General features: G+C 35.5%; 1 protein-coding gene across 1 annotated transcript; it reads right to left on the bottom strand.

Annotated features, from left to right (window-relative positions):
- Window positions 1-301: 301 nt before the first annotated feature.
- On the bottom strand, window positions 302-14,706 carry ifi35 (interferon-induced protein 35). The gene is made up of 10 exons (XM_022672131.2): window positions 14,558-14,706; window positions 14,178-14,210; window positions 11,753-11,815; window positions 11,379-11,537; window positions 10,409-10,525; window positions 10,023-10,167; window positions 7,215-7,321; window positions 6,010-6,196; window positions 4,104-4,213; window positions 302-2,427 (listed from the first exon to the last, which is right to left on the bottom strand). The coding sequence occupies exons 2-10, from the start codon at window positions 14,187-14,189 to the stop codon at window positions 2,227-2,229; spliced, it is 1,101 nt and encodes a 366-aa protein (XP_022527852.2). The 5' UTR covers window positions 14,190-14,210; window positions 14,558-14,706; the 3' UTR covers window positions 302-2,226.
- Window positions 14,707-16,451: the final 1,745 nt, after the last annotated feature.

The raw sequence follows: 16,451 nt of genomic DNA, 5'->3' as shown, positions 1-16,451 counted from the left end.
AAAACAAACTTGACTTCACAGCTGAACTAAACTGGATCTTAACAGTTTTTTTTTCCAACACTGGTAAAGGCTCTTTTTCACCAAGCCAGATTTGATAAAAAAAAATACAACTATTTAAAACAAACAAAAAATATATTAAATTGTCCAAAATTAATAGGCTGTTTCACTTTCTACATTTTTGATCAAATCAAATCCTGATCAATCGTCTGTGCTGTCGGATGCATTAAAATAAGGCTTATTAATACACACACACGCACACACATTTTCTCCGAGAATAAGACTGTATTGTGCATCATATTACACAGTAAGTCAATAATACATCTTTATTAAGAATATAGATTGATATATAATACATGTGTATGCATGAGGTGGCTCATCATCAATTCTTAATTTACTGCCATTTTAATATCCATTCTGACAATTCTTATCTTACGTCTATATCTAAATGTCCCCATATTTATGCTCATAAAACAGAATCAAAATAAACAGTACATGAATAAATGAGGTTTGCTCTTTTCTCCATTTGACTGACATCTCCAAGTCCATTATCTCCAAACAGCTCAGAAAAAAACAATTCATCAGTGCACCAATTTCAGATTCCTCCTGACAAGGAGCTTCTGTACTGCTCAGCTCATCATTTCACCTGACTCAACCCTCGAAAGTTCAAGTATGCGTTAAGACTGGTGTATAGGATCAGGAAAAGCACTGAACACGTGCAGATGAGTGTAAAACATCAAGTTAAAAAAAAAAAAAGAAACATTTCATCCCTATTCCCACAGACCTCTCCTCTCCAGCATTAGCTTAACATATTGACAGTTTTCAGTACTGTCTGATTATGAGAATTAATTAGAACTAAGCCTGGACCAGAAAAATGATCAAATGAATAATGACAAAGAAATTAAAACATTTTAAATATTGCCATAAGACATAATACCTAGTATCTAATATACTAATATATGATTGATAGTTACTTCAACTGTGCACTGTGCAACTTGAATTAGGGCGTGTCAGTGTGTTTTGGTATCTTGACGATGCTGATATATGCCTTGCATGGCTTAAAACGTGCAAAAGGCATGTACTAATTCTCTTAATTAATCACGTAAAGTGAAATAAAACAATCAGTGTGGCACCTTTAAGAGCCAGGTGTGCTCTGACTTTATAAGATTGCTATTTTAATGGTGCAGTGCTTCTGTGTTTTCAGCAGAGGAAGCTAACCTGTGCGTTCACGTTAAGTTGTGCAAGCAGGTCATTTACGCAAAAGTTAATATAAAAGTTGGGTTTGTGCACTGACGCATGTCCATGTGTGTGTGTAACGAATAGAGGTGTCGCACGATCCACCTGTGTTGCCAAGATAGCAATGAACTTCGGATAGTTGACCATTGGCAGGGTTCAAATCAGTCAGAGGCACACCTGTGTTTTCCTCTGCCACAATAGCAATATGGCTGAAATGTACCTGAACACACCTCATTTCAAGACTATCACGCCCATTGGTGTAGATATATTTCTAAGCATCTTTTCTATTTAAAATGTGCAGGCGCAAGATGTGAAAATAGACTGTTCGTGGGGCAACACATCCCAGTTTCTCTACTAAAAAGGGCATCCTTTAAGACACTCTCTGGAAGGGTTGGCTCAGAAGGCACTTTTGAGTTTTACCGTTTACTACTTAAAGGGTAGAAGGGCACTGATTAGGAAACTCTATAAACATTTCTCGATCTGGAGGTACATCACCATCATTTATTAGGGACACACATTTAAAAAATATGTTCCCACAAAAATCTTATTTTTCCAATATAAAGAGCACTCTAGGGCATGGAGGCACTTGGTTGCCCCCGAAACCCATCACCCACATTCCCAGTCCCACTGAGGATGTGAAAAAACAGTGAAATCATATTTGGTATTTGGACAAATATATTGTTCTTTTTGGTTTTGGACAAAGATGTTTATATCAATGCATCCCTAATTAATATATATTTTATTTAATATATTTTATTGTACTCATATATTGCTTTTGAAGAACCCAATGATCAAATGTCTCAGATTTAAAACTCACCATATGTCTAATAATCAATCATACTTACCAATATACATTAATATGAGGAGAAATAATGATTTTGGGCAATATAATTCAAAATTCAACAGGATTGAAGACTTCCAGCCTTTCATAAAGATCAGCATATATATAGGTTGTCACAGTTTGGCTAAAGTCAGACCTTCTTATCACTGGTCCTACTCGTCTTTAGGAGCATCTTCTTCAAACAGAGCCAGAGTCTTCCTGCCCTGAGGGTTGTAGATGATTGCATCCACTTCTCCTCCACTGTTGTTTGTTTTCTGGAAGTGGATCTCCAGCTGGTCCTGCAGGTTGTCCTGTTCCATGATGTCGGGGATTCCTGTCAGCAGCACCGTCTTCTTGCAGGTTATGTTACAGGTCTGAGGATGACAGGGAGAGGGTCAGAGGAAAAATTTCATTTCCTAATATATGTAATGATTTAGAGCTGATGAAGATGATGAAGATGTGCTGATGCTCTGGTATTTCACATCAAGTTACAGTCTGTAAGTTTTGGGGCTTTGGAGACCTCTCTGGTAAGATTGGGTAAGTGCACAGAGCATGTGGAAAAATATTTTTAATTGCTGTGTGAAATTCTGTATTTTTGAGTAGATTGTTTTGTTTCTATATACATATTAAATACTGTCAAATTTCTGGGATAAATTACATCCAACAAACCTGCCAAACCACTTTGTTTTTAGAATGAATATATTATGCGTCAAAGTAGGGGTGGGCAATATTATATCGTATACAATATATCGTGACGCAGAAATATTGTGATATTAAAAATCCATATCGTGATAATAGAGATGTTCTGTCTTAAAAGTAGTCTATTATTTACTGTGAAGCTTTAAGTGTATTTATTGTATAATTGTTTTAGTTTGCAGTTTATATGCAAGCGCTAAATATTCTGCAATATTTTTGCTGCATTATATTATTTTATGCTATAGTATTTATTTTGCCACATTATGATTATGCTGTTATACTCTTATACTATATTCCTGAAATTACTTAATTATTTTTTTGTTTTCCTATATCGCCAAGTTTATCGTTATTGCAAAAATACCCTGAAATATCGCGATATTATTTTAGAGCCATATCGCCCACCCCTACGTCAAAGGGATAATCATGCCAAGACACTAATACCATTAATTACTATATTTAACCCCTCCCAACACAGGAATACTGCTGCTTCCAATTTAAAATACAAAATCGTAGGGACTGTTGCATTGCTGTTGATTATGTTCAGGCAAAATGTGTGGTGATATGTTCCTGATACACTCACACTTCTCTATGAGAAAGAGGATCAATTTACCTATGTAAAAGGTTCTTTAAGGCCTTTTTACCTGAATTCTTGGTAATGCCATTTGTTTCAGGTGTGATAGTGAGGTGGAATTAATGGTGCATCATTTAAAAACACTGAGGCCCAATCCTTTTTCTCATTTGTGCCCCTCCCCCTTGTTTTAGAATGTAATTCAATTTCAAGGGGAAGTGATTAAAAATGGGACGACCCTTTAAAAACCCGGTACGTAATCAAAATTAATGAATAAAATAAGGAACGCTGCTTCGTTATCAGGCTACTGACGGTGCTCTGTATACGACCCTGCCATTTCAATAACGTCACTGCTGGAATTTAGAGGTGATGCAACAGTTATTTATTTAAATGCAGCAGACTCAGTAACTTTTCTTGCAAAATTTAAGGTGGAATGTGAAATGTATTTAATTAGCTAGCTAGCTAACACTAACACTAACCGAAACGTAGCACTAGCATTTTTTTATGCTTGTTATGAAAAAAGGCAACATAATACATTGAAACTCCATTTTACACAACAAAATGCAATGATTATCCGAATTTAACCAAGAAAGTACTATATTTGTTGGTTTCTTTTATCAGGTGCACAGCTATCTTGTCAGTGATTTCTGATAACCCTCTGTTTTTAATATACCTCTCAGTTTGGGGAGCCATGTACCCTAACCCCACTATCCCAACAAGAATTGGGCCAATTCTATGGGGCAAGGGATGAAATGAGATCCAGGCAGCTCCAGGATGTTCGCTCACCTTGAGAAGTGTGATGCTGCCATTGAGGAAGGGAGTCACCTTCACTTTGTGTTTCTTGCCTTTTTCTATCTCCACCTCATGGATCTGTTTATCTGTGAGGCCTTTAGCAACTAGAGAGAGAAAGAGAGAGAGAGTTTAACCCCACATTAACAAAAATTCTTCTCCAAATATATACATAAGGGTTCACTTACTTTACAGTCTTTACAAGAGAAAATTAAATACACTTCAAACATCAAAACTCGACTGTGTGCCCCCAGGTTTGGTTTTATTTTCCAAACATGTGATTCATTTAGCTAGAACACGATCTGTGCTGTTAGCTACAGCTCTGTGCTATAGACTGTATATATGTATGGACAGGATGACAGCTAAAATGTCTCTTACGCCCTCTGCTGGCTCCAGTATAACTTTTAACTCCGCCTATTTCTATTCATTTGAATGAGAGATGACGGAATCTTTAATCTAAAATTACACATCCAGAATTATTTTTTTTTTTGGAAGTTGTGTTTTGTACATTCTGCAAGCCTGTGTAAAAAAAAACCCAGTGTTTTTCTTTACATTTACTGCGTTTTATAGGAGTTATTTCATGATATTTAAAGGGGTGTGGCGATGTGGTGATTGACGCGCTGGCTGTGCGTCAATAGGGGTGAAGGGGGTCTCGGACATGTGGGCTGGGTTTGGGCAGTTACGCCTCACACCTCTGCTGCTCCTGTTCTGTCTCCACTTTGCCTCTATTGCACAAGCGCACGCAAGATGGCAGCTTCAATTTTGGCCATATTTTGGCTTCAAAGCACTGTAATAAGGGTGAATGGGGATGTCCTGTCCGTACTTATATACAGTCTATGCTTTGTGCTATTAGCAGCTAGCCTGTTAGCTAATATAATATAAGTGAGCTTCAGAACCCAACACCACAGAACTCTGTAAAATGGGGAATTCTGCAATAATGTTGTGTTCCAATCTTATAGTTACACATACACAAGATACCTAGCTAACTATATAAAACACTACATCTAAATAAAATCTAAAATTTAACTATAAGTGAAGATTCAGTCAGACAGATCGAGGTGAATAGAATGTAAGCTATCATGTTAGCTAAGTGAAGTCCTTTGATTAGCTGTGTTAAACATTTTTTAATTATCAGACTCAGGGTTAAACATATACTGTATGACTGAATTAAATGTGTGTGCAGTGTTCACTTAGTCTGTAAACAATCTTATGGAATTTGATTGTATTGTAGACACATAAACACAGGACTTTTCTGCCACCGGTAACAAAGTATGACAATATGAAAAAAGTGGATACTGCCCAACCCTGTACAAGTATTTATATTTCAGTTTTTTTTAACACAATATAACACAAGTGCCAGATCCATATTATGTCAGTGAAAAATGGTAAATATTTTTAAGTGAAGGTGACAAAATGTATAATTGGAATAAATTTGGACTAATCAGTTTGGAATCAAAGTATTTAAAATAAAAGCCATCTGGCTGTTTTTTTCTTAATGCCCAAAATGGTGGTACTATAAGGTTTATCATACTAAGTTCTACTAAATTTTTTACTAAATATATTTATTAGAATGAGCCATATGTTATGATATTGTATAATTATAACATTCAGAATGCTTAATATTTCATAACTTGAGAAATCACCAGTAATTATAAGTAAAAATCATTTTAAAAGATATATAATTATATTTACAGCATGTTGCTATAGTGGGAATGTGGAAGTAGTTCTTTACACTATGAAAACTGAATGAATGGACCAATAAGAATGCTCTGAAATGATTTAGAATGAAATATATTTACACACTAAAGAATTGAACCCTAGTTTGCCACAGGGACAGTGTAGTATGTGTAGTATGTAACTGAACAGCACTGTGTGTAAGGGTGTGTCTGTGTCATTTACGCACTGGTGCTGTCTACGAAGGCGACGACCACGTTTCCCGAATCCTCCAGCATATCTATGTCCTCCACCTCCCCTCCTCCGTTCCTACCCTTGGAGAAGTGGATCTCCAGTTTGTCCAGGATCTTTTCCACACTCATCTTTTTCGGCAGGTCGGAAACGAGGATACGCTGCGGGCACACCTGAGTGTCCATCTGAACCAGAGAGAGACAAAAACACACACAGTTAACCCTGTGCGGTTATGTCAGTGAGATTCACACTCAACAAAGTACAAATCTAAACTGTATTTTGTAATGAAAGAGTATGATGTGTAGAGAATTTCTTCTAAGTGCATAGCACTGCACAACTAAGTCATATTAGAGTAAAAACCTGTTTTATTATTCTACTGCCCCTGTCCACATGCTTCTTTCACTTTAAGTTCTCGCAGCCTGTCAACAAATGCTTGTAAACAGCTATCTATGACGGGGCACCCAAAATGTGAATTATTGTGGGATTATTGTAGGTGAGGTGAGCAGTAACTATAGCCCTGTTTAAATATATCAATCCTGTAGCTTAAAGGATAATATTAATGCACACTGAACTGAATGTATTTGTTAACTGGAGAAAAAAGGTATTTGTGGCTGATTTTAATACTGTAATTCCTCTAGTAACTTCAACTATGAATGGCTTGAACTATTTAAAATATCTAGTTTTGAAAAGTGTTAAAGTTGTTGGCATATCTCTTTTTAAGGTCTATTGTCCACATTCTTCAGCTGTTTTTCTGTTAATAAAGTCTGATTTTGTCAAAATGATTATGTAATTCTTGGGACAGATAAACCCTATACTAATCAAAGCCTTAATTTAAAGCCTTAGTGTTTTATATTATATGTACTCCTAAGAGTACAGTAACTCACAAACCTATATTAAAGCCCAGTCATGCAAAAAATCAAAATAAATAAAATAAAATAATAAAAATACTGTAATATACCGCGAAACCGTCAGAATCTTGAAAAATACCGTAATATACATTTTTGGTCACACCACCCAGCACTATTTGAAATATACACGCTGGTGAAAAACTCTTACATCAGATGACGTTTCAATTACAAACCACACCTCTATTATAAACTATTATAAACTATTATGGTTCTTCTATTGCATTGCTCAAAGAACCAATTAAAGACATGGAGAAAAAAAAACTACAAGTTCCCCTTAAAATAGGTGGTGACATACCTCCACTCCAACAGGTACCAGGAAGCGCACCGGCTCGGCCTGCACTGCAATAGAGCAATCCCCCAGAGCCACCACATGTTCCCTAAGAGCCAGGATCTTTTCAGCCACTGAAGAACACAGAAGGGAACAGTGACACTACAAATAAGAAAACTGCATAATAACATTCAAATACAACTCATTTGAGGAATATGGTAGCAGTCTGTGATTTCATTTCATAAATTAGCTAAAATGTAATTTATCCACTTCCTCCTTCCCCTGCCCCCCCTTTAGATGGCCGAATGGTCGAAGACTAAAAGACTTAAGGAGAGGGTATAAATACTCATAAACTCTCTTATTTGTCTATTTGCTTAATTTAAAGCTAATAACTGCATTACAAGAAGTTAAAGCAGTCCTTTTTGACTGCCAGTGTAAGGTTACATTCTACAGTTTGCGATCCAGGTCCCTTATATGGTTTACATCTGCTAAATGTAAGTACAATTCTTACAAAATCTAATGGGAGAACTCATATCAAATCATGGATAAGGATCGTAGTATCGTGTCCCGTGATTTTTGCCATGGAAGCTAAAGAACACTGCACTGACCTGAAGTGTCAGTGTGGCTTATAATTTTGGCCAGAAGCTGCCAGTCACAATCACTACCACCCACTGGGCTGTCTATGGGGGTAATGGGGGACATTATTTACAGAATTACTGTGTTTGTATATGTGTATGTGTTTGTGTGTTTACTGCTCTATTAAAGGCGGCGGCTGCATTCCATCTGTGCTTTCAGTATGAGCATGGTGAGTATGGCTGTCTCTTGACTGATGCTTTCTATGACTTATTCCTCATAAACACGTGACACTGGAATGTTAATTGTCTACATGACTTCAGAAATAAACTATACAATCCAGCTGGCAGCTTTCACTTGAGTCTAATAATCAGCACACAGATCAGTGTTCAACCCCACTCACAAGATAACATCTTACAACTTGTACAGGTGTGGAGGTTTCGAAGCCATCCCATGAGGTAACATTCTTAATGAATTTACATACTGCTATCACATCATTTATGTACATAAACACTACCATTTATCCTAAAAATAGTAATGAATTTAATTATATTCAAATAAAAAGGATTATAATAAAATTCATATTACTATTACAATATCTTTTTAATAGAGCTGGGCGATATGGCCCAAAAAATCTTTGATTAAAAAAAAAAATCTGATTTTCGATTTAAATTGATTTTTTTCCCCTACTAAAATCTCCTAAAAGTCGCTAGAAGTCGCTAAATGATGTAATCGCCTAATTTTCATAATTTCACATGTTTTTGAAGCTGTAAAGGATTAACATTGTGAGAGAGAAAAAAGTGAGTAAAAAACACTCTAAATATGTTAGAAAATAAACTTCAACAAATGAACAACTTCTGTTGCTAAATAGGCAGTCGCGTCTCAAAATAACTTTATTTTTACATAAATTACATAAATCAGTTTTTTGCCGTGTTGTTAAATGTTGTTATAGGAGCAGTTTTTTATTTTATAATTTTTTTTTAGCTGTCTTAAGTTTTCTTTATTGTCAAACCTATTATAGACAAATTGCTGGACTTAAAACTTAGAGAAAATCGATTTTCATAAAAACACATCGTCCTTAACTGTAAATTCAAATTAATCGATAAAATCTCTACTTTGTAATAAAGGACTGATCCACTATTCAACCACTAGTTTAACAAATATATGAAGTTTAAAGTTACCAGCAACTGCATCTGGCCTTTTTCCAGGCCATCGTTCTAATTGGTATGTTGACCGATATTAAAATGTCACAAATTGACATTATGTGAAACTGAAAGTTTTTTTTTCACATTGTGTCAAAATTTCATGATGAATGGATCAATATAAATAATCCAAACTGAACGCAGTTCCATCTGCGGGTCCTCTAAGGCACAATGATTTCTCCAGTTTCTCTAAATATATATACAGCTTTGGAAAAAAAATAAGAGATCACTTCAGTTTCTGAATCAGTTTCTCTGATTTTGCTATTTAAAGGTAAATGTTTGAGTAAAATGAACATCGTACATTGAACATTTCTCCCAAATTCCAAATAAAAATATTGTAATTTAGAGCATTTATTTGCAGAAAATGAGAAATGCCTGAAATAACAAAAAATATGCAGAACTTTTAGACCTCAAATAATGCAAAGAAAACAAGTTCATATTCATAAAGATTTAAGAGTTCAGAAATCAATATTTGGTGGAATAACCCTGGTTTTTAATCACAGTTTTCATGAATCTTGGCACGTTCTCCTCCACCAGTCTTACACACTGCTTTTGAAAAACTTTATGCCGCTCCTGGTGCAAAAATTCAAGCAGTTCAGCTTGGGTTTGATGGCTTGTGATCATCCATCTTCCTCTCTATTATATTACAGAGATTTTTAATTTAGTAAAATCAAAAAAAAATTATAATACAATGTATTATAGATGTTAGTTTCGAATTGCGCCTCCAGCTTATTACTTTATTTATTCCTTCATTTATTTAGTTGCCCTCTGTTTTAACCTTTTTGAGATGTGTTGCTGCCAGTAAGTTGTAAATGAGTTCATGTTTTCATGAAATGGTAAAATGCTTCACTTTCTGGGACGGGTACATCTGATCTATTGTTCTAAAAAAGAACAATAGTTTTTATAATCTATTGTAAATAATAATTTTTGAAAATGGGATCATACATTCACTTCAATTGAAATTCAATATTTTTATTTATCTTCTTATGTAAAAATACTATTTTATAAATATAACAAATTTATAATCATAAAATGATTCTATGCTGTACAATCTTCATACCTTCTTCTTCCTCGAAGGTGATGAGCGCAGTTCCTCCCTCCATTGGGAACACGATACGGGGTTTCATGTCAAAGCTCAAAGCATGAGCTCCATTTGCCACATCTCCATTAAATACTACCTTCTTCTCCGGCACTGCAGTGGACACCTGGAGAACAATGTTCAGCCATGAAAAATGCTGATTATTAATTCTCTTTACACTTTCAACAATTAAGTTGCTAAAAATGGTTCTTTAAGTGATGTCACAGAAGGACCACATTTGGGTTCAGATGTGTAAGTGTGAAGAACATTGTAAGGGTTTAACTGTTTTTTTTTTAGTTAAATGTTGTTAACAAATTCAAAAATTTCTCACGCCCACACATTTCTTAATCTTCATTATCATGACAAACCTCAGTCTGTTGCCTCAGGCTCTTATTGTCTTCGTCCATAGTCCTCAATTTCTGTTCCATACTCCAGATTTCCTCTTTCAGCTTTCGGTTCTCCTGCTTTATACCTTCTAGCTTCTCCTGCAGGGAGGGGAAGAAGATCAGAACTGTGTAAAGACTTCATATATTAACCCCCTCCCCAGTTATCTCCCCAGTGTAGCCCAACTTAGATAAGACTCCATCACATCTCATGATGTTACCAGTGCTGTAAGAGTGAGGGTTTGGATGGTCTTCCTCTGAGTTACATGAAGCATTACCACAACTTCTTCTGTCCATGTGTCCAGCAGGACACGTATTAAAGTGACTACCAACTATACTGAAGTTTACATGGACTTATAACTGGTAATTAATTTAACTTATTTGACAGTAGAGCTCAAAACACTTTTTTAAGGAAATTATTCTAGCACTGGCTAACATTCACCCATGAGAAGCTTTCTGGAATGATGGTGCTCTATCCAAAATTTCTGGCATGAGTTTGGGAGTTGGGGATGAGGTGGGGTGGTGATTATAATGCACATGCAAATGTTACCCATAAAGGGATAGTGCAGTACCAGGAAGCTAATCTGATTGCACTAGTTTTCTTACTTGGTGTCTTAGCCTTGAAGCACTGGAAAAGCTATAGGCAAAGCCATTGTAGATTAATACCTGGTGACTCAGTGGTTACTGATTACAGATTTTTTGGTGTTTACTGGTGTTTGGCAAACTGCCACTATTGGGCCCTTAAGCAAGACCCTTAACAGTCACTTCTCCCCAGGCACGGCAGCAATGGACGCCCACCGCTCTGGACATGTGTGCTCACTATATGTCACTAGTGTGTATTCGTATGTTCACTGCATAGATGGGTTAAAGGTGAAGACTGCATTCCATCTGTGTGTTCATCACAGTATGTTATGGTCTTGTCTTGTCTAGTTAAATTGTTAGCTCAGTTTCTGACCTGCTCCTTCTTCACTGCGTCCTCATTCTTCTTCTCCTCCTCGTCCAGGTTCTTCTTCATTTTCACAGCTCGCTGCTTGAACTCCTGAGTAAACCTGATGTTACTGTCCCTGCCCTCAGACAGCATCCTCTGTTCCCTCAGCAGGTTGTCATGCTGCTTCTACAGAATGACATAAATGAACAACATAAAACACTTATTTCTGTTTTCTGTGACTAATAAACAGTTCTAAATGTGTGCATTTATATCTCTGCATGTCTTTATATCATTCTTGTAATTACAAGAAAAACTTTATGATGTGTGTGATGGTTTAAGTACCTAAAAGTTACAGCCATCATTCATTTTCACAGTTCAGATTTATGAGAGGAATCACTTACCTTGAGCATATTGATCTCCTTGAAAAGGCTGGTTAAATCTTCATTTCCAATTTTTTCATATTCCTGACATGAAACAAAGCATACCACGATGTTCCATTAAATAGACGTCTTTTCTACATCCATTTCTGATTTTATTACAAAAAAATTACATGCTTGTCAAATATAAATCTTATAAACACATATCAAATGCTGAAAATTAAACATTTTACCATTTCATGATCAACGTTAACTCATTTTTGTCCCATTCTTGTCTGATTGTGGAATTCAAGCTGCTAAACAGTCCTGGCTCTTTTTTGCCAAATTTTTGTGTTTTATGATGCACGTCTTTGTTTTATTAGTTAAAAGGTCCAGAGTACAGGCAGGTCATTTTAACACCCAGACTCTACTCCTGCAGAGCCATGCTGTTATGATGGATGCCATTGTTTGAATCATGTGCTGAAAACAAACTGGTTCCTTTCCTCTTGAGTTCACAGAACACAGCGTCCATGGTTTCCCAAACAAATTGTTAAATCATCCGACAGTACTGTTTTTCATTTTGCCTCAGTCCATTTGAAATGAGATTTGGCCCAGAGAAGGCGGCAGTGTTTATGGAGTGTGTTGACATATGGCTTTGTCTTTGCATGATGCAGCTTTAACTTGCATTTGTGGATTGCAGAGCAAACAGACAATGATTTCTGGATTTGTTGCAGTACAGAATCATGCCTGCTTTTAATGCAGTGCTGCCTGATGGCCTGAAGATCACCAGCATAAAATATGTAACAATAAATAACTGTATGCTCTGTCCCTTGAGTAGTGAACATCTGGACAACTTTGCTTCTGAGAGACTCCGCCTCATGCTTTAACAAGCTCTAGCTGTTTTTTTAGAACCAATTACTTTAACAGCCTTTTTTGACCATGTCCCAACTTTTTTGAGATTTTTTGTCGCTGAGATGTGTCAAGTTCTAAATGAGTTCATGATTTTTATTAAACGGCAAAGCATATCTTTTTCATTACCTGATATGTGCTCATTGTTCTATTGTGAATAACATGTGAGTATATGATATGTGCAAATCATTGCATTTATTTGACCTAATTTTGCACAGCAGCTCAACTTTTTTAGTATAGAAAAAGTTCATCTTCTACAGACCCATCTCAACTGTTTTTGACCCACAGGTTCTGTTTATTCCATGAATTCCACAAAAATATCAACCATAAAATCTATAAAGAACATGGCACATTTTCTATTTATTATATTGAATACAGTAAATCAATAATAATGCGAGGACAAATGCCATACTTTCAGGATTGGTACATAAAACACACACATCATTTGAACACGAGAGCCAAATCATTTGCACACAGCTGTATACAGTGGTATGAAAAAGTTTGGGCACTCCTAAAAATGTAATGATTTTCCTTCTTAAATCATTGCTGTTTCACGTTAGCAATTTCAGATAAATATTTCATATAGCAGACGAACACAGTGATGTTTGAGAAGTAAAATGAAGTTGAAGAGTACAAAAAAATCTCAGCCAGTTTTAACTGTGACGTACATAGTGAGGAACTAGAAGACCACAGGCACAGCTCTAGTCAAGAAAAATCTCAGATAAGCAGAGGAGAAGGATGATGAGAACAGTCATAGTCAACCCACAGACCACCTACAACATCATCTTGCTGCCGATGATGTCACTGTGCATCATTATACTATTCATTACACTTTACACAAGGAGAGGCTGTATGGGAGAGTAATGCAGAAGAAGTCCTTTCTGAGCACAAACAGAGTTGGTTGAGGTATGCTAAAGCTAAAGCACATTTGGACAAGTCAGCTTCATTTTGGAATGAGGTGCTGTGGACTGATGTAACTAAAATTGAGTTATATGGAGGGCGGTATGTATGGTGGAAAAAGAACACAGCATCGCATGATACACACTGGCAACTCACAGTAAAACTTGATGGTGGTTCCATCATGCTGTTGGGCCAGTGCAGGTATTGGGAATCTTGTTAAAGGTGGTGTGATTTTAAGCGGGCTGTTCATGCTCGGAAACCATCAAACATGACTGAACTGAATTTTTTTTGTAAAGAATGGTCCAAAATACCTTCAACCAGAAGCCAGACTCTCACTGGAAGCTATAGGAAGCATTTAGAGGCTGTTATATCTGCAAAAGAAGAATCTCCTAAATATTGATGTAATTTTTATGTTGGGGTGCCTACATTTATGCACCTGTCTAATTGTGTTTAAAGAAGTATTGCACACTTTCTGTAAATCCTATAAACTTTATTTCACTACTCAAACATCACTGTGTTCACCTACTATATGATATATTTAACTGAAATTGCTGATTCAAACAACCAATGATTTATAAAGGAAAATGATGAAAATGATCAGCGGTGCCCAGACGTTTTCATACTACTGTATATGGTGCCTTTATGATCTTTGCTCCTTTACCTCATCAGACATCTTTGACAGCAGGTAATCCTCCTAAAAGACACAATAAAGGAACAGATTCTGAGTCTAAGTCGTTAAAATATAAGATTTAACAAAGATATATGATGTTTATGAAAGATAATAACTGCTGAGACACACAGAAACACTCTGTAAAACAGTGTGAAAGAAAAAGAAAGTAAATAGAGCACAACACAACACAACAAAGCAGAACTACAGGCTAAACAGGAAATCACCAAAATCACCTGTGTACTATAAATAAAGCCAAAAGATCGAGTCTAAAGCCTTAATATGGCCAAAACTGACCTCTTACACACAGATTTAGCTGATTAAAAACAGTATTTAGATAATACCAATATCCCTCACACACTGTTACACCTTACCGTTCAGTCTCTCCTTTCACTCGGGCTAAATCTGCTGCTGCTGCTGCTGCTTCTCTCCGGCTGTTTCTCCTCAGTTTAAACTAAAATAAAGTAAAATAAATCAACGGGTACTACACAGGGTAACTCTCTTTACCTTTTTAAACCAGAATAACAAAACCAGAATAATCCTTTAATAAAGCAGAGTAAACAGCGGGAACTTACCGAGAGTCTGAGCCGCGTTCAGTTTCGCTTTCGTTTACTGTATCTGAGGGAGCTGCGCAGGAATGACGTCACGCTGAGGGGTTTAATACTATTTCAACTCCAAGTATATAAAATCTATAATACCACAAGTGAGACAATAAATATGTATTTTTAAAAATGTGTAGTTAAATAAATTATATACATCTCTGGAAAACAATTAAGAGACCACTTCAGTTTCTGAATCAGTTTCTCTGATTTTGCTATTTATAGGTATACCCTAGTAAAAAAAAAGGTGATTAAAGTATACTAAGCGTTATTATTAGTTATTATTAGTTGTTAGTATGAAACAACTTTATTTAGTACTTATTATACTTAAATTGTATAAAAAGTACAAATGTCTTATTTAAGTGTGCTAAGTGTACTTAACTGTACTAAAAATATATTATATGAACTATTTTAAATATACTTAAGTAACATTTTAACATTTTAACTACTTCATGTATGTAACCCCATGTTTTAAATTAGCTTACAGTAAAATTATAATACATTTTATGATACAGTATTACATCTGTATTACTATTATACACCAGGTATATTAGGAATGTACTAAGAATTTATGTTAATTAATTTACATTAGAGTACAAATATGCTTCTTGTTCCTGTCTTTTGTAAGTAGCATACTTTTATATATTTATATATTATATATGTATATTTGTTGTGTATAAAAATATATTTAAATATACTTTAGTACAATTTTTAGCGTGTTACAAATTTACTTTAATTATTTTTAATAAGTAGTAGTAATTTAATTTACATTCTAAAAAGTTATATGATACATTGTACTTTAAGTGAACTACTGTAACAGATGTGTTTAACACACTTTACTAAAACTGTACAAAAGTATATTTAGAAAATAAGTATTTTAGAAGTATATTTAATTACATTAAACTAAAATTGCACTTCGTAGTAGTCTATTTTTTAATACACCATATTGTACTTTTTAAAAAGTAAAAACAAAAAATGTTTTTTAGCACAGATATTTTAAGTAAGTACATAAATGTCATGATGAGCACAGAATTGCAGACACGTGCAGATACTGATAAAAATATATGTTTATTATAAAAATAAACAGATGTAATACGTGGTTGATACAGAAAACAGTTAATCACCAGAAACCAGAGCAATGTAGACAAAACCATACCATAAACGAGAGACAGTCCAGAGTTCATACACGAGATATCCAATGTCAGAGGTAATCCAAGAGGCAGTAGTGAAAACACAGTCCAGGTAATACACAAGCAATCCAATATCAGAGGCAAAGGCAATAATCGGCATCGAGAAAACAAAGGCAAGGTCATACACAAGATAAACTGAGACAAGAGATATAGAACGCTTTGTAAAGAGGAGAACCTACAATACGCGGCGTGGGTGTTTGTGTGGAGTGCTCTTTTATAGTGCCAGTAATCAGTATTCAGGTGAGGTGTCACGTGATCAGGTGAGTCAGCGGGTGGTGCATTCTGGGTAATGTAGTTGTTGACCTGAGAACCTCCGTTAGAGCTGGGTGTGGAAGGGACAGAGGAGCTAACAGCACCAGACGTGACAATAAATCTATTTACAGCATACTTAGACATTTCTCAATATGTTTTAAGGACAATTAAGTATCTTTTTTCACCACGGTATGTTCGAGCAAAATTAGCATTGTTGTTTTATTCTA

This window comes from Astyanax mexicanus, chromosome 19 (assembly GCF_023375975.1).
Source record: "Astyanax mexicanus isolate ESR-SI-001 chromosome 19, AstMex3_surface, whole genome shotgun sequence".
Taxonomy (NCBI): domain Eukaryota; kingdom Metazoa; phylum Chordata; class Actinopteri; order Characiformes; family Acestrorhamphidae; genus Astyanax; species Astyanax mexicanus.
Note: the sequence above shows the minus strand (reverse complement) of the source record. Positions and strands in the feature narration are given on the sequence as shown.

Coding starts and splice junctions, on each gene's coding strand:
- ifi35 (XM_022672131.2), bottom strand. Junction 6,197..7,214: donor TGGTACCTGTTGGAGTGGAG/GTATGTCACCAC, acceptor TCTCTGGTTCAG/ATGGACACTCAGGTGTGCCC. Junction 4,214..6,009: donor CGCCTTCGTAGACAGCACCA/GTGCGTAAATGA, acceptor TTCTCTCTCTAG/TTGCTAAAGGCCTCACAGAT.